We start from the raw sequence: 26,624 nt of genomic DNA, 5'->3' as shown, positions 1-26,624 counted from the left end.
AAGCATGAAAATCAATGGATGTAAACCTAGACATAGGAAAGAGAATTGTAGGAGAATAAATAGAGGACAGTTTTCATCAATAAAAGAACATAGGTGGGGAGATGACACTTAATACCCTGCCCCTTGTTTCAAAGGAAATAAAGGAAACATTTGTAATAATTAATTCCACTACAAGATGATTGTATCATAGAATGTGTGTGTATATGTAGTTTTCAATTTCAAATAACTCTGAGAGTAATTGACTAATGAGTGATTTATAAATAATACAAAAATAAACAGATATCACTGATTTGATAGTTATGGAGTGATACCAAGTTTAAGTAAATGATTATTTCCAAATGTTTTTTTTTTAATTTGGTACTAATGCATTCTTATTCCAGAGTGCTATTTCTTTAATCCAATTAGCTAGAAGGCACTTATTCACAACCACTCAGCAATCTCTGACCTCTTAAGGAGTTGTCACATTAGCAGAGTAGGAGAACCAGTATGGCAGGATGTGTTCTTCAGACTTAGTAAAGGCAATTTGAAGACCACTTGATACTCACTAGCACTTGCATTCAGAGTATCCTTGGCTGCCACAAGTAGTGCATGGGAAAATGAGAAATCTCTTTCTCTAGTGATGTGGGACTAGTTTGATAAAACACCTAAGGAAATTGCTAGATATCCATATCAAGTCTGGAAAGTGAATCAGGCCGGAACTTAACAATTCTACCACTCAGTGATGATTCTAACTAGACATTTAGCACAGCATGTTTTGTTAGTCTGGACATTAAATCCAGATTACAGATGCATGGCAGTAATCCCAGAGATGATCATATGGGATTTCTCTTTGAGAGTAAAATTTTTATATGCTTGCTTATGTGTATGAGTGTCCCTATATGGGAAAAAGATTATAGCTAATGAGATCAAACCAAATTATTAGTTGGGTGTATCTATCCCTGGTTGTAACTCTAAGCTAATTCCTGCATGGATTCAATTGTCCTAGACATCTGAGAGTCAGCTTAGCAACAGTGCCATTTTTTAAAGACAATTTATCATTCTGATCAGGTATGCAAATAATCAATGAATAGCATTGCATAAAATTGCTTATTGTGCCCAAAGTTAATATAACTTGACTTTTGTTAGTCATTTATTCAAATGGCTTTTGGATATCTATTTTAAACCTGACACTGAATTAGGAATTGGGAAAACAAAAATGCCTCAAACCCTGTTTTGACCTAAAGGAGCCATAAGCTAGTGAAAGAAAGATGTATACCCAATAGCTATAATTCAAGGTAGTCAGTAATGAATGCTCAGTTCTTCTTGCTTCCCGGAATGCTCTTCTAACCTAATCTTCCTTTTACTATCTTGAAGAAAATTGTATCACTCCTTAAGGGCTCATTTCAAATTATTCTTTCCCAGCAAAGGCTTCCCTGATATTCCTCATCTCCTCTACCCCCAACACCAAACATACACACCCAAACCCTTTCCTATAACTTTAATTACTCTTCTGTGTTCCCATAGCACTTTACTCATAGTTTTATTATAGAACTCATTACAACAATTTATATTTGGTTGATTATATGCCTGTGCCTCTCACTATGTTGCAAGTTCTTCAAGAGCACTAACTGACTTTTGTTTTAAGAGAGAGTGAGAGAGGAGAGAGAGAGAGAGAGAGAGAATTTTTAATATTTATTTTTTAGTTCTCGGCGGACACAACATCTTTGTTGGTATGTGGTGCTGAGGATCGAACCCGGGCCACACGCATGCCAGGCGAGCGCGCTACCGCTTGAGCCACATCCCCAGCCCACTAACTGACTTTTGTTCATCTCTGAACTCCTCATCACTAGCATATAGTAAGAGTCAAAAAAGTTTGGTTTGAGAGCTGGAGAGGTAGCTCAATAGTAGAGTGCCTGCCCAGCATGTCAAGGTTCATTCCCCAGCACCACAAAAAATAAATTAAATAAAAAATAAACAAAATTAAAAAAAAAAAACGGGTTTGATTTGAGGGAAGGAATGGAAGAATAAGCAAACATGAAAATCAACTCATAGATAAAATTTTATGAGAATATATAGGGATGAGTAGTTAAGTCCATAATTCCAGTGAGTTGACTTTATAGACAAGGTGGATTTGAGATGACCCTTGAAAAAATGAGTATGATTTGACATATAGAGATGGGTGTTGGGGGAAGGGAGGAAGACAAAAAGGGCGTTTATTAGTTTTGTTTTTTTGTGGTGTACTAGGGATTGATCCCAGAGGTACTTTACCACTGAGTTACACCACCATATTTTATTTATTTATTTATTTTTAATTTTAAAGCAGAATCTCACTAAGTTGCTTAGAGCCTCACTAAATTGCTGGGGCTGGCTTTGAACTTGTGATCCTCCTGCCTCAGCCTCTTGAACTGCTAGGATTACAGGCATGCACCATTACACCCAGTGAGAAGGGCTTTTTAAAGCAGCACTTCTTAACAATTCCAGAACTTTATTCATTGTGGCAAAATAATGCTGTTAATTACATATGTTCTATATCTGTACATGTGAGCAAGCCTAAGCAGGGACTGTATTTACTAGAATTTTAGCAGGCATTTGGAATTAATATGCATTTTGAAAATGGTAATACTGTGTTATTCTTTTTAAAAATTGACATTCTAGATCATTTTCACTTCCTCCTTCCCCACCTGCAAAATAGTCCAGAATTTGGCTAGTTGGAACATTGTAAATTCTCATTCTTTGATCTCAAATCCTGTGTTGAAAAGAATTCCTGATTTTCTCATATTTCCCAGGACTGCAGATTCAATGATTAGCCAAGCTACTGCTGCTAAAAAGAAAAAAAATCGCATTGGGGCCCAGTCCTTCTAACCCTACCTGCTTACTCAGAGTCATTCTCCAGTCACCAGAGAAAATCAAAGTCTGAACTTGATAATCTCTGAAGGTCCCTTCTGGCTATAACATTCCCTAAAATCTTGTCTGCTCTAGCTGGAGATTGGAAGTCTAGATGAACCTAATTGCTACTATGTAAACTCTTGACCCAAAGGATATTTGATGCCCCATGTTTATTTTCTTGATAATATTTACAGGGAGGCTATTTCTAGCCTCAAGATACACCCTCCTAAGAGAGCTCTGAAAATTGGGTGTGAAAACTACAGTTCCTACAGATGGAGAAATCACCAGCCCTGAAATATAGCTTCTGACTGCAGTAATGAATGCTTAGGGCCATCAGTCACTCTTTTTTTTTTTAGAGAGAGAGAAAGAGAATTTTTTTAATATTTATTTTTTAGTTTTCAGTGGACACAATATCTTTATTTGTATGTGGTGCTGAGGATCAAACCCAGAGCCACATGCATGCCAGGCGAGCATGCTACTGCTTGAGCCACATCCCCAGCCCAACCATCAGTCGTCACTCTTTGTGGGGTGTGTGTGTGTGTGTGTGTGTGTGTGTGTGTGGTGTTTATTGAGGAGGAGACAAAGGCAACAGAGAAGAATGTCAAAAACTAATATTTCAGAAATATAATCTTTGGATATTTTCATTTGCTTGTTCTGACCAATCAGTAACCAAAATAGAACATGTATAAATAACCCGACCAAGGATCATCCCTTGATTTTGCCAAGTTGGAAGGACGTGATGGACATTAGCAAGCTACTATTAGAACGGAGTTGCCTTCTGGGGTATAATTGGCGTGAGTGCATGCTGAGAGTTGGGGGAAAGCCATGGAAAGTTTCTTTTTTTTCTGTGACTATAAGTAGTCAGAGGGAAATTTCACAAATTAAATGTCTTTTGTGCCTAGATGATTTGTGGCTATATCACTCTCAACTGTGCAGTAGATACATGAGCTGGCAAAACAAAGTCTATGCTTATGTCAACCCTCTTCTTATATTACCCATCTCTTCTTTACCAATCTAATAACTATCCATCACTCAAAGACATATTCTTTAGAAATCTGTCCCATTCTTTCAAATCCTGTTCTCCATTAAGTATTTCCTACCTATTCAGGCCATTGTAGTTATTTATTCCTTCAATTTCAATAATTTGTTTTATACCATTTGAATATTTCATTGTTTTCTAATCATTTAATTGGAAATAGTAAGGCATAGTGGCTAAAACTTCTGCATCCTGTATTACCTTGGATAATATATGTGATCTTTTTTTTTTTAATTATTTTATTGTTGGTTGTTCAAAACATTACATAGTTCTTATTATACCATATTTCACAGATTGATTCAAGTGGGTTATGAACTCCCATTTTTACCCCGTATACAGATTGCTGTGTCACATCAGTTACATTTCCATTGATTTACAAATTGCCTTTCTAGTGACTGATGTATTCTGCTGTCTATCCCATTCTCCACTGTCCCCTCACCCCTCCCCTCCCCTCCCCTCCCCTACTCTCTCTCCATCCCCTCTACTATAAATCGTTTCTTCCACTTATATAATTTTTCTCCTACTCCTCCTTTCCTCTTATATGTAATTGTGTATAACCCTGAGGCTCACCTTCCAGTTCCATGCAATTTCCCTTAACTCTCACTTTCCCTCCCGCCTATCATCCCTGTTTAATGTTATTCTTCTTCTCCAGCTCTTCGTCTCTACCCTGTCCTTGGTTACTCCCCTTATATCAAAGAAGACATTTGACATTTGTTTTTTAAGGATTGGCTAGCTTCACTTAGCATAATCTGCTCTAATGCCATCCATTTCCCTCCAAATTCTATGATTTTGTCATTTCTTATTGCAGAGTAATACTCCATTGTGTATAAATGCCACATTTTTAATCCATTCATCTATTGAAGGGCTTCTAGGTTGGTTCCACAATCTTGCTATCGTGAATTGTGCTGCTATGAACATCGATATAGCAGTGTCCCTGTAGCATGCTCTTGTTAGGTCTTTAGGGAATAGACCGAGGAGGGGAATAGCTGGGTCAAATGGTGGTTCCATTCCCAACTTTCCAAGAAATCTCCATACTGCTTTCCAAATTGGCTGCACCATTTTGCAGTCCCACCAACAATGAACAAGTGTACCCATTTCCCCGCATCCTCGCCAGCACTTGTTGTTGTTGGATTTCTTAATGGCTGCCAATCTTACTGGAGTGAGATGGTATCTTAGGGTGGTTTTGATTTGCATTTCTCTGACTGCTAGCGATGTTGAGCATTTTTTCATGTACTTGTTGATTGATTGTATGTCCTCCTCTGAGAAGTGTCTGTTCAGGTCCTTGGCCCATATGTGATCTTTTAAAACTTCTATTAACTTAAGAAATAAATACTTATACCTCATAGGATCGTGCTGATAGGTAAATGAGAATAGTGCATGCCAAGTGCTTTACCTGGCCTGTAGCAAGTGTTCAATAATTAGTGGTAGTAGTGGGTGGAGGTGGTGATGGTAGTGCTAATAGTTCATCCTCATTACCATCATCATCAGTCTCTTCAACTAGATTATATAACCATTGAGGGCAGGGGCCATATCTCCTGTCTGCTTTTTACTGGTATTCCCCTGACCTCCAAAATACTCATTTGGCTAATTTGATGTCTGCTGATGATTGCTCAGCTATTTTAATAGTACTTCCTCAAAAATATAAAATTGCATCAGTTGTATAATATTCATATTTTATCACCAACTACAGAAACCCTGTGATGCTTTTTCTTGTTTTGCATACAGGAGTAGTTTGGATGGAAGTTGCTGCAATAATCATATGCTTGTAGACTGAGAATAGGAAACTTCTTAATCCTCTCAAACTCTTGTGGTGTGTTCCCTTGGATTAAAAAATAATAATAAAAGGAGAGAAGGAAGGGAGGGAAGGAGAGCAGGAAGGAAACACACTACAATGCCATCTGGTAAAATGCTTTCAAATTCCATGACTTCCTGCCAGTTTAAGCTATATTGTTTTCAAGCATTGAGGCCTTAACCCCCACTTGCCTATCAGACTATTTCTGTAAAGAGTTTGTCAGAACTTGCATTGATAAATAAACTAAATACTAGAACCGTAACAACAAATTATTTGGCCTGTCATTTCTTTTCAGCTGATAATAGTAGAACTCTGAATGTAGATTCCACTGCAATGACGCTACCTATGTCTGATCCAACTGCATGGGCCACAGCAATGAATAATCTTGGAATGGCACCACTGGGAATTGCTGGACAACCAATTTTACCTGGTATGTTATTTTTAATCATCTCACAAGTTCCTTCTTTTTATTGACCATGTGGTAATAAATATACAGTATGACATAACTTATTTTGAAGTTGACATTTGCCAGATTCTGCCTAGAGTGTGCATTATTGTAATATAAGCTTTATAGGCTGGGTGGCCAGTAGTTACTAGTGCACTCCTGATTGTCTTTTGGGCAAACTGGGGGCATATATGATGTAGACTAGGGTACTAGACTAAATGTTTAAATGTTAAATACAGCTCACCAAAATAAAAAGCAACATGATTTTGGCAAATAATTACAAAGCATGTCTACTTTTGTAGATTTCTTAGATGACTCAAAACATAGACAAGGAAAGAGAACCAACTTGAATATCCCCGAAATCCTAGATTCCCAAAAAGGACACATGGAGACGTAGAGATATCAGCCCAAAGACTATTTTTAACATTGAATGACTTTGTTTATAACTATATATGTAAACAAAGTGACCAATAAGAGAATGGGCATGGTGGAGTAACTCCATCTCCACTGAATATGATATCTGAAGAAAAATTTCCCAACATGTGAAGGGTTTAGTTTAGGCACACAAAAAAAGCTTCCTGGCCAGTCACAGTTAATTAGCCATCACAAAGAGATTGGAAAGACATTAGGGAATTGACGTCTCAGGGAGCCTAGGATAGTTTTTTCAACAGCCTAAGCATTAATCTCCCAACAACCATTTAGTTGTGATCCTATTTAAAAGCACTCAGGCCATTCTAGAGTCCTGTTATTCATAGTATGTTCTGCATAATCTGGGAATTATTTAGAACCCAATTATTTAGACCCAGCCCAGACCTACTGGGTCAGAAGCTGCATTTTCACAGGATCTCAAAGTGATTCACAAGCATATTCATGTTGAAAAATATAGAGTCATGGCACTTTTCTGTGCCATTTGTCTAGTTAGTTACTACACCCGCCTCTCAAATAATTTCTCATTTCCAGTCCAGATTTTAAATCATTATAGGTTATAATGGAGATGAGGTAGACTAGGCAACAACAATATAAATAATAAACTAAGAGATGCTATTACATTGAATGTCAGGAAACAAGCATAAAAACACCAAACCCGAAGGGGGGAAAAGGTATATGAGTGAGAAATAGGCAGAGAAAAAAAAAAGGAGACTAAATTCTGTATGTGGCAGAGGCAAAAACAAAACAAAACAAAACAAAACAAACCTATCATACCAATCTTTAATTCCTATCATGGGCTTTGCAGTTGGCTAGATGGCATCCTTTTCCATTAGACCAGCCATGACAGAAATGAACAACCAGGGATTCTTTGAGGGCTGGAATGATTGGACAATGGATCTCCTTAGATTTGAAGTGACTAATGGAGCCAATCTGGGATGAGTGGGTGTTATTATAAGAGCAAGTTTTACAGAATGGTCAAGATCTTAGACTCTGGATTCAATCTGCCTGGCTTCCAAGCCTTTTTCTTTTTCAGTATTTGATGTTGGGAAGTTTCATGCTTATATGGGCATATGTGTATGTATCTGTTATACACAGAAATACATATAAATATGTAAGATTTGTACTGTAAATAGCAATGAAGGATAATGAATTTGGGAGTGAAATTTTTCCCTGGTGAAACACTGGACAGTGGCAGTTAAAGACAACATATACATCTGATGCCTGCTCCTTATGAACCTGGTGGGGACTTCCTCAGAAATGGAAGGTTGGCACCACATTTCAGTGCTGCCTACACTATTTGTCAAGGTCTAGGGGAGAGGGTGCCTGCCATCTTTATGATGTATTAACCTCCCTCATCCTCTTCTCAACCTGGAAGATTCCTTAAAATCAAAATGGCAGAAAATGACCCTTGTGGAGCTGTTCTCTGAAGTCACCTATTGGCTTAGTAATTAAGCTACTTTTCTGCCACTAGGGAAGTTTCCTACTGAGCCAGCAGACTGTTCTTTTTCCTGTCTCATCTGTCCTGTCTGTGACAATAGAAAAGGTTTGGCATTGATGAAAAACAAATGATGCATAAGCTTTCTTGACTTCCCCCCAGAGAACTCAGATCTATACTATCATGGATGCTGAGTCTCATGGACACACGCTTGTCATGAAGGCAATGTCTGGCATAATTATTATATTCATTGAGTAGTGAGCAGAGACAGGCCAACTCTGGGGTTTGGCATGGAGCTTTCACCTAACATGGTGTTTTGTACAGCTGTTATCCAATGAAGTTAATCCACAGTAATGAAAATACAGTGATCCTTTCTTGCAACTATCTTTTCTGCAAGAGTGTTTGTTTTGCCAAATTGGTCAAATAAGACTAATTATAGTTTTCACATGAAAAAAAAAGTGCCCAAGAGTCAGGTCCTCTGGTCAAAGAGCATTTTTCAGCCCAAAGTCATCCCAGATGAAACCAACCCATTTATTTGTTGAATAAATGAACCTACTAAAGAATATTTGTTGGATACTGCTTGCTGCTTCCTTTATTTCCCCCTTAATTTAAATATCCTTAGCAGCCAAGTGTGGAGCTCAAAAGAGAAGAGTCCCTCATCATGGTGTCCTCACTATAATGATTGCACTATAATGAGAGATAATAGAAAATATGGACTCGTGGACCTTATTCCTAAAGCAAGACCCTGCCCATCTGTGGGCATTGACTTTGTTAAGGAGAAAACTGAACTCACCTGATCAACTCTGATGGGAACAGAGAAAAAGAATGAGGTTATGTATCTCATGACAGGCCATAGTCCTTCAAGCTCCTCGAGGAGGCCTGGACTTAGGTTTATATTTTCTTTACTATCTTTCAGATAAAAGTATACTTTCAGTACTAAATAAGATGAGGCATGAAGAAAGTGCACTGTTCAATGTCATGGTGAACAATTTACAAAAACCAATACTATGTAAAACTTCATACCACATAAAATTAATATTTCCCCCAAACAAGCTTGAATCCTACCAGTACTCTCAGGACTCCTTATGTAATGGATAAGATATCCAGTTCTTCCCCAAGATTCCATGAATACTCCTATACTTACACAAGATTAACTGAGCCATGGGGGATAAACAGGAGATGGTTAACATAGTAGAAACCAGGTATCAAGCACCCATAAAAGCTGATGCCTAGACCTTTCTCCCAGGGACTGTGTTTTAGTCAGCTTTTTTTGCTGCCGAGACAAAAAGACCCATCCAAAACAATTGTAGAGGAGAAAAAGTTTATTTGAAGGCTCACAGTTTTAGAGGTCTCAGTCCATTGACAGATGGCTTCTTTCCTCAGGGCTGGAGGAAAAGCTAAACAACATGGCAGAAGAGTGTGCCATAGGGAAGCAGCTCACATGATGAACAGGAAACAGAGAAAGAGAGAGATCTCCACTTGCCAGATACAAATATATACTCTAATGCCATGTTTCCCAATAGCCCACCTCCTCCAGCCACAACCCACCTTCTTTCAATTACCACTCAATCCCACCAGGTGATTAATTCACTGATTGGATTATGGCTCTCACAACCCAATCATTTCCACTGAGCTTTTGAGGGACACCTGACATCCAAACCACAATAGACTGTTACACAAAAAATAGATATTGTGGTACTCATTATCAGTCTATGCATATAAATGCTGTGGAGCTGTTTTCATGTGGAAATATTTTATATTATTTAAAACATTTACAAGAATACATGAAGCTCAATGGCTGGAGGATCTTTGAGATAAGGATTACATGGCCTTAACTACCTGATAGGCCTTGACTAAATGATAGAAACAGACATTTAAAAAAAAAAAACTCCCCATGGAAACTATTAGGAAAGGTCTGAGTGAAACTGTCTATTCATTTATTCATAAAAGAAATATTTCCTGAGGCCTGCTGTGTATAAGGTACTGGGTAACCCCTGGGGAGAACGCAGTGAACAAAATAGTCAATGATTCCTGCCCTCATACTGACCCATATTTTCTCCCTAAAAAAAAAAAAAGAAAAACTTTTCTCAGGTATGAGCTGCCTGTTGACTGACAATAGCTCTAAAGCCTCCCATCTGTTTTGTTCATTTGTTCTTACATCCAAGCATCTGTTCATTGTTCAGCAACTTGGTGAGGCTCTAAGTAACTTAGTGAGATTCCATCCCATTTCAAAATAAAAAGGGCTGGGGATGTGCATCAGGGGTTAAGCACTCCTGTGTTCAATTTATATATATATATATATACACACACACACACACACATATATATATATAAATAGATAACTGGGGCACTCATTAAAATATTTTTAAATATTTTATTTACCAAATATATATGTATACATATATATACATATATATATATATATAATTTACCATATATATTATATATACATATATATGTACATACATATATACATATATTTTAGACAGACTAGGTCAGGGTGATCCAAAATGGGTATGGTTCAATCCTTGCCTTCAAGCTCAGAGTTCAGGTGCTGAGGCAACAAAATAAATACCAGTATACTTCAGTGTATCAAGTATCAGAGTAAAGTCTTGCAGAAAATAATTTTAGCCAGGGTAGAGTAGGGAGTGTTAAGTAAATGGTGGTGCTCAGAGTGAGGTTCACAGAAGAATTAACATTTGAACTAAGTGTCCAGGGACATATAGGAGTATCGTGGGGATAAAGAACTAAGAATAGTCTAGGCATCAATGACTGGAAGGTGTGGAAGAGTAGATAGTATGGAAGCAATAGTTACCTACTGAGTTGAACTATAGCACCTTATTCCACAAAGACTTTGAAGCAGCTTAAAACAGAGGCTATGCTATAAGAAAAACTACAAATAAAATAAGTCAACATCTAGGAAAATATAAATGAGAATAGAAGGTGAAGATCAGGTAAGGAAGTTAATTTAAATTAAGATGTGTAGGTCATAGGATCCCACTCAGTTTCTAAAGTTGATCTGCACCTATGACCAAGCAGCCAAAATAAAAAGGGGAAACCTGATAAGTTATGAAATTTCCATTTTCCATGAGGAGAAAAAAAGTGAATCCTTGTGGGAAGAGAAACTTTGGCCCTTAATAATCACATGGATGTGTATGATATTCTAGGTTTGAAGGAAATTTTTCACAGGGAGTTTCATATATGGGCATTCACCCTAAGTGAAATAGTTGAGTAATCTCAAAAGTCCAAACATTAAAAATAGCCCAGGACTATTCAATATCACTTTCCATAGTCTGATGCAAAATGTAAAAACTAAAAATATAGTAAATTTTTCATGAAACTAAATTTGTGTGATTGAAAGGCCTACCCTTTATTCTGAGATTATAGACTTCCTGAATTTGGGATTTGAAAATGCTCTTTAATGAACATTGGTTAGTTCCACTGTTATTTTTTTCCACACATCTTTTCTTAGCAAATTAAGAGGTTAGCACTCTTTAGTATATATATGTACATAATTTTATTTTATTCAACTCTAAAATCCAGAAATCTAGAAACCACATGTATAATGGGAAAGACCCTCAATTAGTGCCCCACAAAAGGTGTTTGCAACATCCCTGGATGAGAGTTGAGGACATGATCCCCTATCAAATGTTCTGAGGCAAGAACACAGTATGTGAATAGGAAGGAGTAGGGGGAAGATGCTATAGAAGGGTGAGGTATTTGCAAAACCTTGAACTATAGGTATTTTGTGTAGCTATTTCTTTAGTGTAATCAAAAGACCTGACAATAACAATTTTAGAGGAGGAAAAGTTTATTTGGCACTCATGGTTTCATAGGTCTCAGTCCATAAACAACTGGCTCCATTGATGTGGGCCCTCTGAAGGAGAATATCATGTTGTGTTGGAAGAAAGCAGCCCAGGACATGGCCACCAGGAAGCCGAAACAGACTGCTTCACTTACCAGGGACAAAACATAAACCTCAGAGCTTATGCCCTCAGCAACCCACCTCCTCCATCTATAACCTACATGCCTATAGTTACCACCCAATTAATTTCTATCAGGGGATTAATCACTGATTAAGTTAAGACTTTCATAATGCAATCATTTCATCTCTAAACCTTCTTGTATTGTGTCACACATGAGCTCTTTGGGGGACACCTCACATCTAAACCAAAACAATAAGAATGAAGTTTCATAGGCAGAAATTTGAGATCAAAGTTAAGATGTCTTGGGGAGATACTTTGTCAATTGAAACTGTGCCCATAATCCACCCAAGCTCAGTTTGATAGATTGTTTGCCATCGTATATAAGCCAGAGCCTGCCTCAATTTTCCAGATGAACTGAAACAAGTATTTTGATGATCTCCTAGGAAAGACAGAGAGATGTTGTTAGAATTTTGAGACATTGTGCAAAACTTTGGGTACATGTGCTTCCAAGAAGGCTAGTGGTAAGTCCAGAATCATTTTTCAGCTTGGCCAGACTGTCCTTAATCAGTTCTCAATTTAGGTTGGGTTTCTGAAAAGTTGCTAAAAGGATCTGTGTAGCTAGTCAGGACTGTAATGTATTAATTTTTTCAATATCCAGGCATGATTCTTAATTTTCCAATGAATTTTGTAGGAACTCTAAAGAAATAACAATAATGTCCCAGATATGTGTAGCTGAATTGGAGTCATAATTGTCTATAAAATAGCTTAATTGTGCATATATAATTAGATCCTATTTGGAATACTTATTTTGGAATAATCTATGGTTGAATTTCAGTGGTTTTGCTGTGAGTACAAACTACATCCTTGGGCTCACATGTCTCTGGAACACTAACAAGTTAGAACTTCCTTATGGATCTTGGGGGACTTGGATGGGAAGAAATTGCTAAGTAGAGGCAGAGTCTTTCTGAGGGTTTGAAGGGTCTTCCAGACAGCTAGAACCAGAGTTCAGTTCTGAAAATAGTTGAAGTCATATCCCATCTTTGCCACAATTCCAGATTCTCATGTTTCCCAAATTTGAGACATTGGATTTTAAAAAGATGCCCCTAAATTACCTCACAGTGTGGCAATATATATATATATATATATCATCTAAATAGAAGATTCTAGATATATAAATAAGCACCTCTAAGGTAGCTTCCTGGACAGGAATATTTACAGACCCACTCCAGAGATGAGTAGGTAAATACTAAGCTTAATCTGACCAAGAATATCTTTTGTTTTCCTATAATCTCATAGACTCTGTGAGGAACAAATGGTTAGGATTATGGTTACTAAGAGCCACATACTATGTGGCCTTATTATATTAAATCTATGAGCTTCAATTATCTCATCTGTAAAATAAGGAATAATACCTATCCCTTAGGATTGTTGCAGAGATTAAGGTAAATGATTTGTATAAAAGCTGGAAATGCTTAAGTAGTCACTTAATGGGTAGCTAATATTATGGATGCCATCCCTCTCTCCTGCCGTAAAAATGAAGGTTGTATTTTACAGGACAAAAACCAGTGTGTACTGGCCTGCCAGAAAATATCGAGGATTGAACTATAAAATGGGCATATGTAATCTCTTTGCCAGACATCAAAGATGAGAAGCCTCTAAGGGTTCTAGAGTTTTGTGGACAACTATAGTCTTAGTACAGAGTCAGTTACCTAACATTGTTACCTAACATTGTCTAGCACAGAATCAGTTACCTGACATTGTTCCAACTAGCCCTTACATACAGCAACAGTACAGTGACAGTTTTTCAAGACAGTGATACAGAGGCCCTACAGGATCCCAAAGTACCTTTTCAGTAATCTCAGAAAAAATCACATTTGATTTAGTTTGAGTGCTAGTGTCTTTCTATTTCTGTTCTTTAAAATAAATAACTGTTGGGCTGGGGATGTGGTTCAAGCGGTAGCGCGCTTGCCTGGCATATGTAGGACGCTGGGTTCGATCCTCGGCACCACATAAAAAAATAAAATAAAGATGTTGTGTAGCAGTATGGAGACTCCTGGGAAAGCTGGGAATGGAACCACCATTTGACCCAGCTATTGCCCTACTCGGACTATTTCCTGAAGACCTTAAAAGAGCACACTACAGGGATACTGCCACATCGATGTTCATAGCAGCACAATACACAATTGCTAGACTGTGGAATCAACCCAGATGCCCTTCAATAGATGAATGGATAAAAAAAAATGTGGCATTTATACACCATGGAGTATTACACAGCACTAAAAAATGACAAAATCACGGAATTTGCAGGGAAATGGATGGCACTAGAGCAGATTATGCTTAGTGAAGCTAGCCAATCCCTAAAAAACAAATACCAAATGTCTTCCTTGATATAATGAGAGCAACTAAGAACAGAACAGGGAGGATGAGCAGGAAGAAAAGATTACCATTAAACAGAGACATGAGGCGGGAGGGAAAGGGAGAAAAAAAAGGGAAATCACATGGAAATGGAGGGAGACCCTCATTGTTATACAAAATTACATTTAAGAGTTTACGAGGGGAATGGGATAACAAACATGGAGGGAAATGAATTACAGTAGATGGGGTAGAGAGAGAAGATGGGAGGGGAGGGGAGGGGGGATAGTAGAGGATAGGAAAAGTAGCAGAATACAACAGTCACTAATATGGCAGTATGTAAAAATGTGATGTGTAACCGATGTGATTCTGCAATCTGTATTTGGGAAAAAATGGGAGTTCATAACCCAATTGATTCTAATTTATGAAATATGATTTGTCATGAGCTTTGTAAAGTTGTGAACATCCAATAAAAAAAAAAAAGAAAAAAAAGATGTTGTGTCCACTGAAAACTAAAAAATAAATATTAAAAAATTCTCTCTCTCTCTCTCTCTCTCTCTCTCTCTCTCCAAAAGTAAATAAATAAATATTAACCAGTGACACCCCACCTTAGCCATACTGGATATTCTTCTCCTCATCTATTGCTGTATAACAAGCTATTTTAAAACACAATTTGTTTATTATATTTCAAGCTTTACTTGATGAGGAATTTGGGAAGATTCAAATGGGCAATTATTCTATTCCATATGGTATTGATTGGGATACCTCAATTGTGGCACATTGATCTGGTGGTTGCAAGCATCCACACATATGCAGGGCACCTTGTTAAGTACTGATGAAAACTGGGTTCAGCTGAATCCCTCCCTTTAAGGCCTTCTCCACATGTTCCGTCCATCGTGCTAGTCAGATGAATTATATGGCAACTCAAAGCTTTCCTAGCACATATGCCCAGAGCTAAGAAATGGAAATTGCATCTCTCTTACGGCTTGGACCTGATAAAAGATACAACATCCTTTCTGCCATATTCTATTAGTCGAAGCAAGTCTATAGTCCATCCAGATTCAAAGTGACTGGGGGAGGAGACTAGGAAGATGGAGGAAAAGAGAAAGTCACTTTCCTGGCTGTTCTGTGGCTCAAAACTGAGAAAGCGGGCAGCTTCTCAACAAGGTGGGTGAATAAAAAAGGGTCTTTACTGGGAATACTGGACATTCAAAGCATATCTGGGACTCAGGTAGTTGGTTATAATAAAATAAGGAAAAAAATCCCTAGCTCCACCGCTGCTGTGCCAGCAACAGTGGTTCTCTCACCACAGGGCAGGGAAATGGAGGAATAAGGAAATCAAAGGAACCCACATTTTTAGGTTTTTTGGTGTGTCTGGGCACTGCCTGACTATAACCCGAAAGGTGTGCTGCACAATATCCTCAAGCAGGCAAGAAGCGGCATATCTCCTAGCTGCCCACGGACAAAGGAAGAGGCCATTTTTGTAGCCATGCTGTGCGGGGCGGGAGCTGGGGGAGCAAACCTGACAAACCCGAGCTGGGCCCAAAATATGGGCCTTGAAAACCCACACCTCATGACATAAGTGACCAGGAGAAAATCAGATGTAGAGAAGGGTTTACATAGGGGAATACTGGTCATGGAAACCCACCCAGCTCCCCTCTCCCCCTTGAGTCCAAACTACTTGCAGGACCCTCTGGGAGAGACAAACCTGGCTGGGAATTCAAAAGGTCTGTGGTAGGAGGGATTGAGTTTGGCGAGTGAACCCACCTGGCTTCCCCTCTCACCCTTGAGTCTGGCTGCTCACAGGACCAGCTGGGAGAGATGCACCTGGCCAGGAATTCAAAAGGGTGGGGGTGGGAGTGATTGAGTTTGGAGACAGAACCAGAAAGATCAGTAAGTGCAGGGTCCTCAGGTGATGGAGGAAACAAAGGATTGACTCCTCTGCCACATAAGTGGAAACCAGGGGAGATTTGTGGGGTACAGTCCTCCAGTGAGGACTGGCAACTGCTGGGCCCTGAAGGTGTGCTGATTTAAAATCTTCAGACCAATTGCCATTCAGTGAAGAACCTGGAGCCTACCTAAGCATAAACCCTACCTCCAGGAGCTCCACCTATGGAATTTCCTCTTACACTCCAGCAAACTCACCTAACATTGCTAAGAAATTTGAACTCCAATGAAATAGTTCTTTAACTTTTCATTCAGAACTTTTTTTTTCTTTTCTTTATTTAATTGTGAGCTGAATGATTCATGTACACGTTTGCATATTAAGATTTGTCTCTTATTTCTAGCATTTCTTGAGGGCAGTTATTTTTCATGGATCAGTATTTTGAGAGCTAGGATGTTTGATTAGTATATTTTGGGTTTGTTTTGTATTTTATTTTTATTGATTTATTTTTAATTTTTATTTTATACGTATTTTTTTCTGTCACTTATCTGTTCCCCTTGATTCTCTCTTTTCTTCTGCTAACAGCCGAACTCTACTGTTCTCTCTCTTATTCTTCCTTTAATTTTTTTAACTTCTATTTTCTCTCCTCTTTTATAATAATAACATCCTTCATCTCTATTGTTCTCTCCCTGTTCACCATTCAAAATTGTAAACCCCTTTGCAAATTTACTGTTTTTACTGGGGGAAATAACTGATCACATTATTTCTTTTTTAAACTTTTTTTTTAGTTGTGGATGGACACAATACCTTTATTTTATTTACTTATTTTTATGTGGTGCTGAGGAGAGAGCCCAGGGTCTCACACATGCTAGGCAAATACTCTACCAACTGAGCTACAACCCCAGCCCACATTATTTCTTTTTATTGTGACAATTAACATGAAGATGTCATACCAGGAACTGTTTGGTTTAATGCTGTATATTATTTGCATTGGTTGTGTTATTAGTCTCCCTCTAAACTATGAGGTACTGGAACCCTTCAGAAACATTATAAGTCCACGGGATAGAAACTCTACTGCCTCAGGTCCATATTAGATGGGTAGACGCACAAACAACATGAAAAAGAAAGGGAACAAACCACCTCAAACAAACCAGAATACTTTAATAAGAGAATCTATCTATACCAAAGTGGAAGAAATGTCAGAGAAGGAATTTAGAAAATTTATAATTAAACTGATCTGTGAGGTAAACTATGATGTAAGGAGTGAAATAAGAGAAAAAATGCAGGAAGTGAAAGATCACTTCAATAAAGAGAGATTCTGAAAAAAATTAAGCAGAAATATTCAAAATAGAGGAATCAATAAATCAAATTAAAAATTTCATGGAAATCATCACCAGCAAACTAAACCACTTGGAAGAGAGAGTTTCAGGCAAAGAAGACAAAATATATAATCATGAAAATAAAGTTGACCATGGAGAAAAAATGTTAAAAGACCATGAACAGAACATCCAAGAATATGAAGTAATATGAAAAGACCAAAATGAAGGTTTATCAGGATAGATGAAGGCTTGGAGATACAAATCAAAGGGATGTTCAATCTTGTCAATGAAATAATATCAGAAAATTTCCCAAACCTTAATAATGAAATATAAAATCAAATACAGGAGGCTTACAGGACGCCAAATATACAAAATTACAATAGACCCACATAAGGCACATTATTATGAAAATGCCTAACATACAGAATAAGGGTAGAATTTAAAAGGCTACAAGAGAAAAACAACAGGTCAAAAATGAAAAAAAGTGGAGTATTTAACAAAATACAACACCTCTTCATGTTCAAAACACTAGATAAACTAAGGATAATAGGAACATACCTCAACATTGTAAAAGCCACATATGCTAAACACAGGCCAACATCATTCTAAATGGAGGAAAATTGAAAGCTTTCCCTCTGAGAACTACATACTGTATTGAGAAACAGCATTAGTGGTTAAGAGCATTAGAGTTAGACCAAGCTGGATTTGAATCCTAGTTCTCTTACTGACTGTGTTAACGTGATAAAGTAACCAATCTCTCTAAGGCCCAATTTTCTCCATCTATAATGTGAAGGGTACCTAGTCACAGGTCAAATGGAATTAGATTGTATAAAATTATTAGTAGAGTGCCTAGCACATTGTAAACATTTAATAATAGTTATCATGATGATAATAATTGATGATAAAGCATTTTAAATGTTTGCTTGGATACTTCCAAACTGGAATATGAAATCAAGAATTTTGTCTTATTCATTTCTTCAAACCCAACAACTTGCACAGGTCTTGGCATCAAAATATTATATACATGGATATTTGGATGACTGGATAGCAGCACAGAAATGACATTTTTCTCCACTGCAACTCCGTGGCTCAGATAGGTACAGAAATGAGGATAATATTGCCAGGTTAAGTAAGCATGAGTTGCTAAGTAGCAAGTAGGCTTGAGAGTACACTGAAACATGACTTAAAATCACAAAGTAAAAGTGTAACTCTGAGGATATAGCTGGCCAAACTAATACAGGACATCTGCAGCATTTCCAATAGGCTGGAACTTTGGGAAATACATGATTCTGAAGAGGGAATACAAACCAATAATCCATGACTCCTCCAGCAATGGCCAGGCCAAAAGACAAGAAGGCAGTGGGAAAGAAGGTTTAAAAGAAGATACAATAAAAGCAAAACAGAACAGGGTATTTATTGTGAAAAGGACTTTGGAGGAAAACCATGGCATTTTGCACAACTCTTTTATATACTTTCCAATCTCCTTCAGAAGTTTGAATTCCTAATATAAATGGCAATAGTACCGACTATTGGGCAATACTTCTCAAGCCAGGCCTGGGGCCAAGAAAAGGGAGAGAATTTCTTTTGTGTTGTATACCCAGTGTGTTTTAATTTGGACTCTTATTCTTCAGGTTATGAAATACTTATATAATGCCCATGATGAGCTGGGGTTGTAGCTCAGTTGTGGAGTACTTGTCCAGCATGTGTGAGATACTTGGTTCAATCCTCAGTACCACATACAAAATAAATTAATAAAATAAAGGTATTGTGTCCATCTATAGCTAAAAATATTTTTTAAAAGGCTCATGATTTCAATTTTTTTATTTGATTGGCATTGGATATCCATGTCCATTTTGGTACCTAGTGGTTAAATACAAACAAAAGTGATCCATGTGATAGGGGCCTTTGAAATGTCATGTACAACCCAGTAACAAACCCTACTGGGCAGTGGAGCCTATGGAATTTGTGGCATATGGAACAAAGGGAAGAAAGGGAGTTCATATACTCTGGCTTTAGCCATATGTCATGAATACATTTGCTTTTAAATGAATTTATAAAATATTAATGTAATCATAACAAACAGCAGAGTGGTGAGTACACCAAGGAGGAGTTATATTTATCCTATATATTTGGGGTTTTTTGTTTGTCTCCATTTATTAGTAGATAGTACATGGAGACAGGCATTTCCTTCTCAGTGGAAGTGGCAGAACTTGTTTAATGAAGTGATGTTTCTGTAATCTGTGGTAAGGTAGAGTTGTGAGTGACAGAACTATATGAATAACAATGAGGAGGCAGGCAGAACAATAAAAGGAAGACAAACATTTCAGTAGGAAGAGGAAAATAGATGGGATTGTTTAGTTGGCATGCAATCTCATATTATCTTTTTCCCAACAAAAATTAACAGTTTGTAAATGGGTAAGATAATGTTAACAATTTCTCCAAAATCTTCTGCACAAGGAATCAGATTTTCCAAAGATGTGAATGGCATTCTGAACCAATGCATTCTATAGCACAGCAGAGCCTTATGTTCTCCAAAAACCTACATACCTTCCCCAGCCCTAATATAGAGCCTGACATATAGGAGGCTGTGTTAGTCAGCTTTAGTTCCTGTGATCAATTTAGTCCCTGTGACAAACAATTTAAGGGAGAAAAAGTTTATTTGAGCTCACGGTTTCAAAGGTTTCAATTCATGGTTGACTGGCTCTATTGCTTTGGGCCTGTGGTGAGACAGAATAGCCTGGTGGAAAGGTGTGGTGCAGGAGAGCTGTTCAGTTCTTGGAAGCTGGGAAGCAGGCTGGAGGGAGGAAGGGGCCAGGGATAAGATATAGTTCCCAACGACATGCCCCAAGGGACCTTCTTCCTCCAACCATGCCTTACCTGCATATAGTTTCCATCAACTCTCCATGATGCCATCACATTATTAATCCCTCAGTGGAATAATCCACTGATGAGGTCAGAGCCCTGAGGATACAATCACTTCCTAAAAGCTCTACCTATGAACATTGCTACTTTGGGGATCAGGTTTTCAATGCATGAGCCTTTGGGGGATACTTCATATCCAAATCTTAACAGAGGCCTATCACAGATGTTTGTGCAATGTGAGAATGAGTGTCTGAATCAGTGAATGTCTAACATTTTGTACATTTTGAATGGAAGGAATGAAACTCACCAATCAGGACTATCATGCTGAGGGTCTTTATCTGTACTCTCTTTTCACCTTTTGGGCTAAATGTCATTGTTTATCCCCAGTTTTACCAAAAAGAAATGGAAGAACATAAATATTAAGAAATTTTCCTCAAAGGTCACATAACTACTTTGTGGAGGGAGTAGAATTATGAGAGCTAAAGGAGGAAGAGGAAGTGTGTGTGTGTGTGTGTGTGTGTGTGTGTGTGTTATGTATACACATAAAAGCATGTTGGGTGAGATGGCAGATTAAGGCTAAAAGTAAATGTTTTCATGAAAATAAAAATTTCTCTTGGGAGATACATTTTTCTTCCTAAACTTTTCTATGGTCTTGATCTCTCAGAATGGCAGACATGTGAGGATGAGAGATGCTTTAGCTTGATTGGAATGACTGCAGTCAGGAATGCCCATGTGCCACCCACTTGCCCATCCTCCCAGACACAGGACCCCTTCTACTAGGCCTGTTAGACCTGAAGTGCTGCTTCTGTGGGAACTAGTTCTTCCTGCTCTTTATGTTCACCTCTTCCAGTATCTTAAGGATCCCCCAAGGTCTCCAGAGCCACCTTGAGGACATCCTTATAGGTATTGCCCCTCTGACTTGTGCTGTGAGCATGGTAAAATCATTAGGAGCAGAGCCTGCTATTATTACTGCAACTACCCCTGTATTACCAGAGCTGCTTTTACAATACTTTATTTGTTTGCCATAGACTGTGCAAGGTTATATAGTGAGGACTAGTGTGGGAGGTGGGAAAACAAAGAAGTAGAATGCACTCCCTTCTCTCAAAGAAAATGACATTTTTATATAGAAACAAAGTTAAATAATGAAATCAGTACTGCCTTTAGATGTAGACAAGTAAGGCCCCACTCTAGGCCCATACCTCAGGGGACCCCATGCTTTGGAAGACTTACCTTGATTATCTCAATATTTAACAAGCACACCCTGCAGTGCTGGCCTCTGGCCAGGCAGCAGTGCCAATAAGGCAGGTGCTCAAGTCCAGAACATGTCCTGCCTTTGTTCTGGCCATAAGAAGCATCTCACTTGAAATTTTCTAAATTCCCCTTCAGTGTCTGGTACTGACCAGGGCTAGCAGTGTCATCTGAGTGAGGAGCCCCAATCTCCATCTAGACCCCTATGGATCCCTCTACCCATGGCTCCCCTTTAGGGCACTTTCCACTCCTCTTCTGCACAGATGGAGTCAACTAGATGCCCCTAAGAAGCCTCAGGACTCATGATCAGAGAATCCACCCAGAGTCTTGGTTCCAGGAGAATATCTGGCATGTAAATCACTCCAGCTGTATGAAATGGCATTTCTTTCATGGTGTCACATGAAACTGTGCCAACAGAATGTTGTCAATGCTGATGTGAGGTGAATCAAATTATATACATTGATGAGTCCCACAGAAAAATATTTTTCTCTGCTTACCCTCACACTTGCTAGAGACATCCCTGAATGAAACAAAAGACAATGTAAAGTAAAATAAGACAGTGGAAATAGTTGTAGAACAGATTTTAGATCTGAGGTTAAGAACTAGAATTATCTGAAAAGGCCTCTTCAAGGAAACTTAAGCTAGCAGTTGAAGCATGGGAGGCAGGGCTTCTGGTAGATTCAACTGATTCTAGGCAGGAAAAACAACATGAACAAAGGCATAGAGGATAGTTCTTATTCAGCCTTTTGTGCTATGCACTGTGCTAAGCACATTGCATTTATCACTTTATTTACTCCTCACAACTCCCTGTAAGGTAGAAGGTATGAACCCTGTTTTGCAGCTAGGAAAATGGTAGAACAAGAACCCAAGTCTATCTAATCCCCCAAACTGTGCTCTTAATACAATGCTGTACTGTAAAAAGAACGTATATATAATGGACAGCAAGAAGCCTTTCCATAATGGAGCCGAGGCTGTGTGTTGGAAACTAGTAGAAGCAAGATCAGGAAACAAGATGCAGTCACATTATAAAAGATGTTGGGTATCAAAATTAGATGTAGAGAATTCAAGAAGCCCTGATTAAAGAAGACAACAGCCCTATCCTGAAAGGAAAATGCACAAATTTAATATAATATTTGAGAATTGAGAATACTAAGCATATGGTTTTTTAAAAAAATATTTTGCCTCTGTCATAGAAAGACTTTTGATTTGAAGCTTATGAGGTAACCATGTTCCTCTAGTTGACCTTGCCTCGTGTTAACTTATTGTTTTTTCTTTCCTCTCCTATTTTAGATTTTGATCCTGCTCTTGGAATGATGACTGGAATTCCGCCAATAACTCCAATGATGCCTGGTTTGGGAATAGTACCTCCACCAATTCCTCCAGATATGCCAGTAGTAAAAGAAATCATACACTGCAAAAGCTGCACGCTCTTCCCTCCCAACCCAAGTACTATTGTTTTTTTCCTACTTAAGTCAGTGTATATAAGAAAGCTTTCTTCTTTTTCAAAAGATTACCCAAGGGCTTCATAGATGTATATATAGAAGATTCACCTAGAAAACAGAAAGCAGGAAAGTTTTCTCTGACTATTCAAGGCTGAATTTTATTTGGTATATTTTTGTGTACTGGTTGCAGTACAAGTGATATAACATTTTCTAATGCCATTTGGTAAGAAATTCAAGTGTATTCATAGAGAATGAAACACATGACACAAATTGATCAACATTATCACTTGTAGTCTCTGTGTTTCATAACTAACCTGTGTGCCAGTGGTGGCAGAAATTGAGAGTGGTCTGAGCCTACCTAAAGCACATGAGAATATGTACTTGGCACTAAGAATCTTCCATTGCTACTAGCTAGTCACACATCACTCCAACTACTACTTATTCATCATCTGGGCTACAATGCACAGTGAGGTACAATTCAACTTATTTTATTTTTTCCACTTTTTATTGGTGCTTTATAGTTGTACATAATGATGGGATTTGTTGTTACATATTCATACGTGCATACAATATAGCAATACAATTTGTCCAATATCACTCCCTAGTTCGACTTATTGGAAGGGCTAAGACCAATGTTTGGACTAAGATTACTTGTTGCCATCTGGGGCAATATAGTTCATGTAGAAGTGATCTAGAAATCTATCTTGTCCTCAAAGAACAGGCTTCTCCTTAGACTCACCTTAACGTATCTCTAATGGTAGGGTGGCCATATTTTAGTTAAAATGTACCAGCAATATTAATTGACTTGGAATTATTTTTCCAGATCCACTGGGGTTTTATATACTTTAAATGATTAGAAGCTGCTTCTGCACATGACTGAAGCCTCTTAATGCTTTGTCCATAGTTGTAGTGATGCTGCTATAATGCAAACACTAGCACTGTTTGTCAAGGGACTCACTCAGGGGTTTAAACCACAGATCAAATTAAATTGCCTTATAAAAATAAATACAAACCTTTTATGTGGGACCTCAGACAAATACTTCATCTCCTACCTTAAATAGGAATCAGTTAATCATAAATCAAGCCCTGGTAAGGACCCAGATTCTACTTAGAATGATCTGCTTATAACTGAGAAAGTTTTAGAATCAGTCAGGGTTGGTTGCATGGATCTTCCTGGCTACTTTTGTGAGTGAACAAATGATCTTAATGCTTTCTGATTTTGGAAATTGATTTTCAACATGCATATCCTTCCAGACCAATAAGAAATATAGGAGACCTGCATCTCAGAGGACTGTATTAGGAGAAGAGTTAGTGTGTCACAAGGAAAGTTAAGGAATGGAGAATGTGATGTCCATTGTAGGCCTTACTTGCCAGTTCAATTAGATTTTTGCTTAGTACCTAGGTGAATAACCACTACTTTTTAAAATCTTAGTTCCACTGTCTTCTATATATGTGCAATGATTTTTCTTCTCTTTCTTCCAATGTGTTGTGTTTGGCATAGAGGAAGCTTCACATCCTTAATAGTACCATTTTCATGTTAAAAGCCAAGAATTTAGGAATTTCCAGTTTTAAAACCTCATGCTCATGAAAAGGTAGAATTCTGCTGATTTAATCATTCATGTATCACATAATTGTCTTGCACTCAGCTTTCATTACTTCAGTCAAGTCTAAGCTAACAGGAGGGCTCACAACCTATGATGCCCTGGTTGGGTGCAATAGATGACTTTAAGGATGTTCTCATTCTAAAATGCCAAAGAATAACACACACGCCTTGTTTTTATATCACATAGATCAATCATTAAGCAGTCTTTCAATGCATGTCAAAATATATAGCTTAAAGAGGCTACAACTTCATAGTCTTTAGTAAAAGAAATAGGCAGAAATCTCTCAAATACACTTTTTTATCTTTCTCTACCCCCAGCCATGCCTTCTCAGTTCTGAGTTGGAAGGACCGAAGAGTGAGAGGGAAGTATCCTCACAACTCAGTTCTTTAGTTCTTCATCCTTTATACTAAGGATGCTGACAGGGCAATTAGTGCCAGTAAAAGAGTGGCTTCTGGGAAGGAACCTGGCTTTGGAACTAAATTCAAAAATAACATTCCTGACAAAGCTTAAAGTAGACTGGTATTCTATTTGCTTTTTAGAGTTTGAATTTTTTTAAGGGGGCTCTGTTTAATTATGTGGGGGAAAACTGAGGCACCTTCCTTAATTCTTTGTTTGAATGCATGGTCAAAGTGCCATTTGTGTTAACAGTGCCTAAACTGATCTTTGTGAAGGTGAGACAAAAACAGGGAGTTGGTATGACTGAACTACTTATTCCTGCCTGTCTCTGGTATAGAATCTTGCACTCAATGGCTTCCGACTCTGAAGTTCCTCCTAGCAATAAATCCTATGATTTAGAGACTTTGTCAGTCTCTTTATTTACCATCCAGTCTGCTTCTAAGTCTTGTTGCCTTGTTAAAAAGTATCATTGTCATCAATTCCTTCCCCTTGTCCCACGTGACACTTCATCCAAATACTAGTCACATACAGAACCTTAAAGTTGTCTTGGGGCTCTCGTTGTCCACAGATTCATAGTCCCCTTTCCTGACCTTTAAAACCTTTTACTGAGCTGGGTGAAGTGGTGCACACCTGTAATCCCAGCAGCTCAAGGGGCTGAGACAGGAGAATCTCGAGTTCAAAGCCAGCCTCAGCAAAAGAGAGGCACTAAGCAACTCAGTGAGACCCCGTCTCTAAATAAATACAAAATAGGGATAGGGATGTGGCTCAATGGTCAGATGCCCCTGAGTTCAATCCCTGGTACCCCACCCCCAAAGAAAAAAAAAAAACAACTTTTCACTCTTTTGCTTCATGTGACTGTCTTCAGTCCATCATTCTACTTGCCACATACCCACCCTTTAGTCAAGTTCAAATGCTTCTCACCTCATACTCCTTACACTCCCATCCAACCCAACTCCAAGTATATGCTCTCCTGGAACACTTCTGCATGGATGATACTGAAAGTAAAATCTGTGGTGAATTACACTAGTGCCTTGTCATTAAAATGATGCTAAATCCAATAGGCACATCTTAGTCCTTTAAATTGTTTTATGTCTCTGTATTTGTGAATGATAGCGGGAGGGATGTATGGATAGATAATGGATGGTGACAAAAAGAGTAGAAAGCAAGCCAAGAAAGTAGGGGGGGGGCGATTACTACTACATGTGATGACTTCTAAATCTATATTTTCAGTCTATATTTCTCTTCAGAGCTTTAGACTCTACCTATTAGACTTTATTAGGTGAATCTACATCAAATGTACCAAAATGATATGACAGTATGGTACAAGATTATAAATCAAGAGAATTATGTTCTAATCCTAATTAGGTATCTTGACCAGTCATATACTCTCTTGTGTCTCATTTTCCTCATCGATAAAACAAGGATATTGGGTTAGATTAGCTTAGATACCTCTAAGGCTTTACCCAGTTCTAAAATTATGATTATGCACATTAACAATGGAGCACTATTATAACTATGTACCTGGGCAAAACCCTTCAATGTGTATTAGGAAAAACAGGAGCAATTTGGTTGGCATTGTACCTTCACT

The 26,624-nt window shown here is 38.1% G+C and overlaps 1 protein-coding gene across 9 annotated transcripts in view; it reads left to right on the top strand.

Moving 5' to 3' along the window:
* ENOX2 (ecto-NOX disulfide-thiol exchanger 2) overlaps positions 1-26,624 on the top strand; it is a 371,622-nt gene that overhangs the window by 218,737 nt on the left and 126,261 nt on the right. For all 9 annotated transcript variants that reach the window (XM_081276994.1, XM_081277001.1, XM_081276999.1 and 6 more), the window contains 2 exons: positions 5,989-6,123; positions 22,885-23,040. In XM_081276994.1, coding sequence (XP_081133120.1) covers positions 5,989-6,123; positions 22,885-23,040 — 291 coding nt within the window. The remainder of the gene's footprint in view (positions 1-5,988; positions 6,124-22,884; positions 23,041-26,624) is intronic.

Source organism: Spermophilus citellus, assembly GCF_964194105.1.
Source record: "Spermophilus citellus genome assembly, chromosome: X".
NCBI lineage: Eukaryota > Metazoa > Chordata > Mammalia > Rodentia > Sciuridae > Spermophilus > Spermophilus citellus.
The sequence above is the reverse complement of the archived record's forward strand: the minus strand, read 5'-3'. Positions and strand labels throughout refer to the sequence as shown.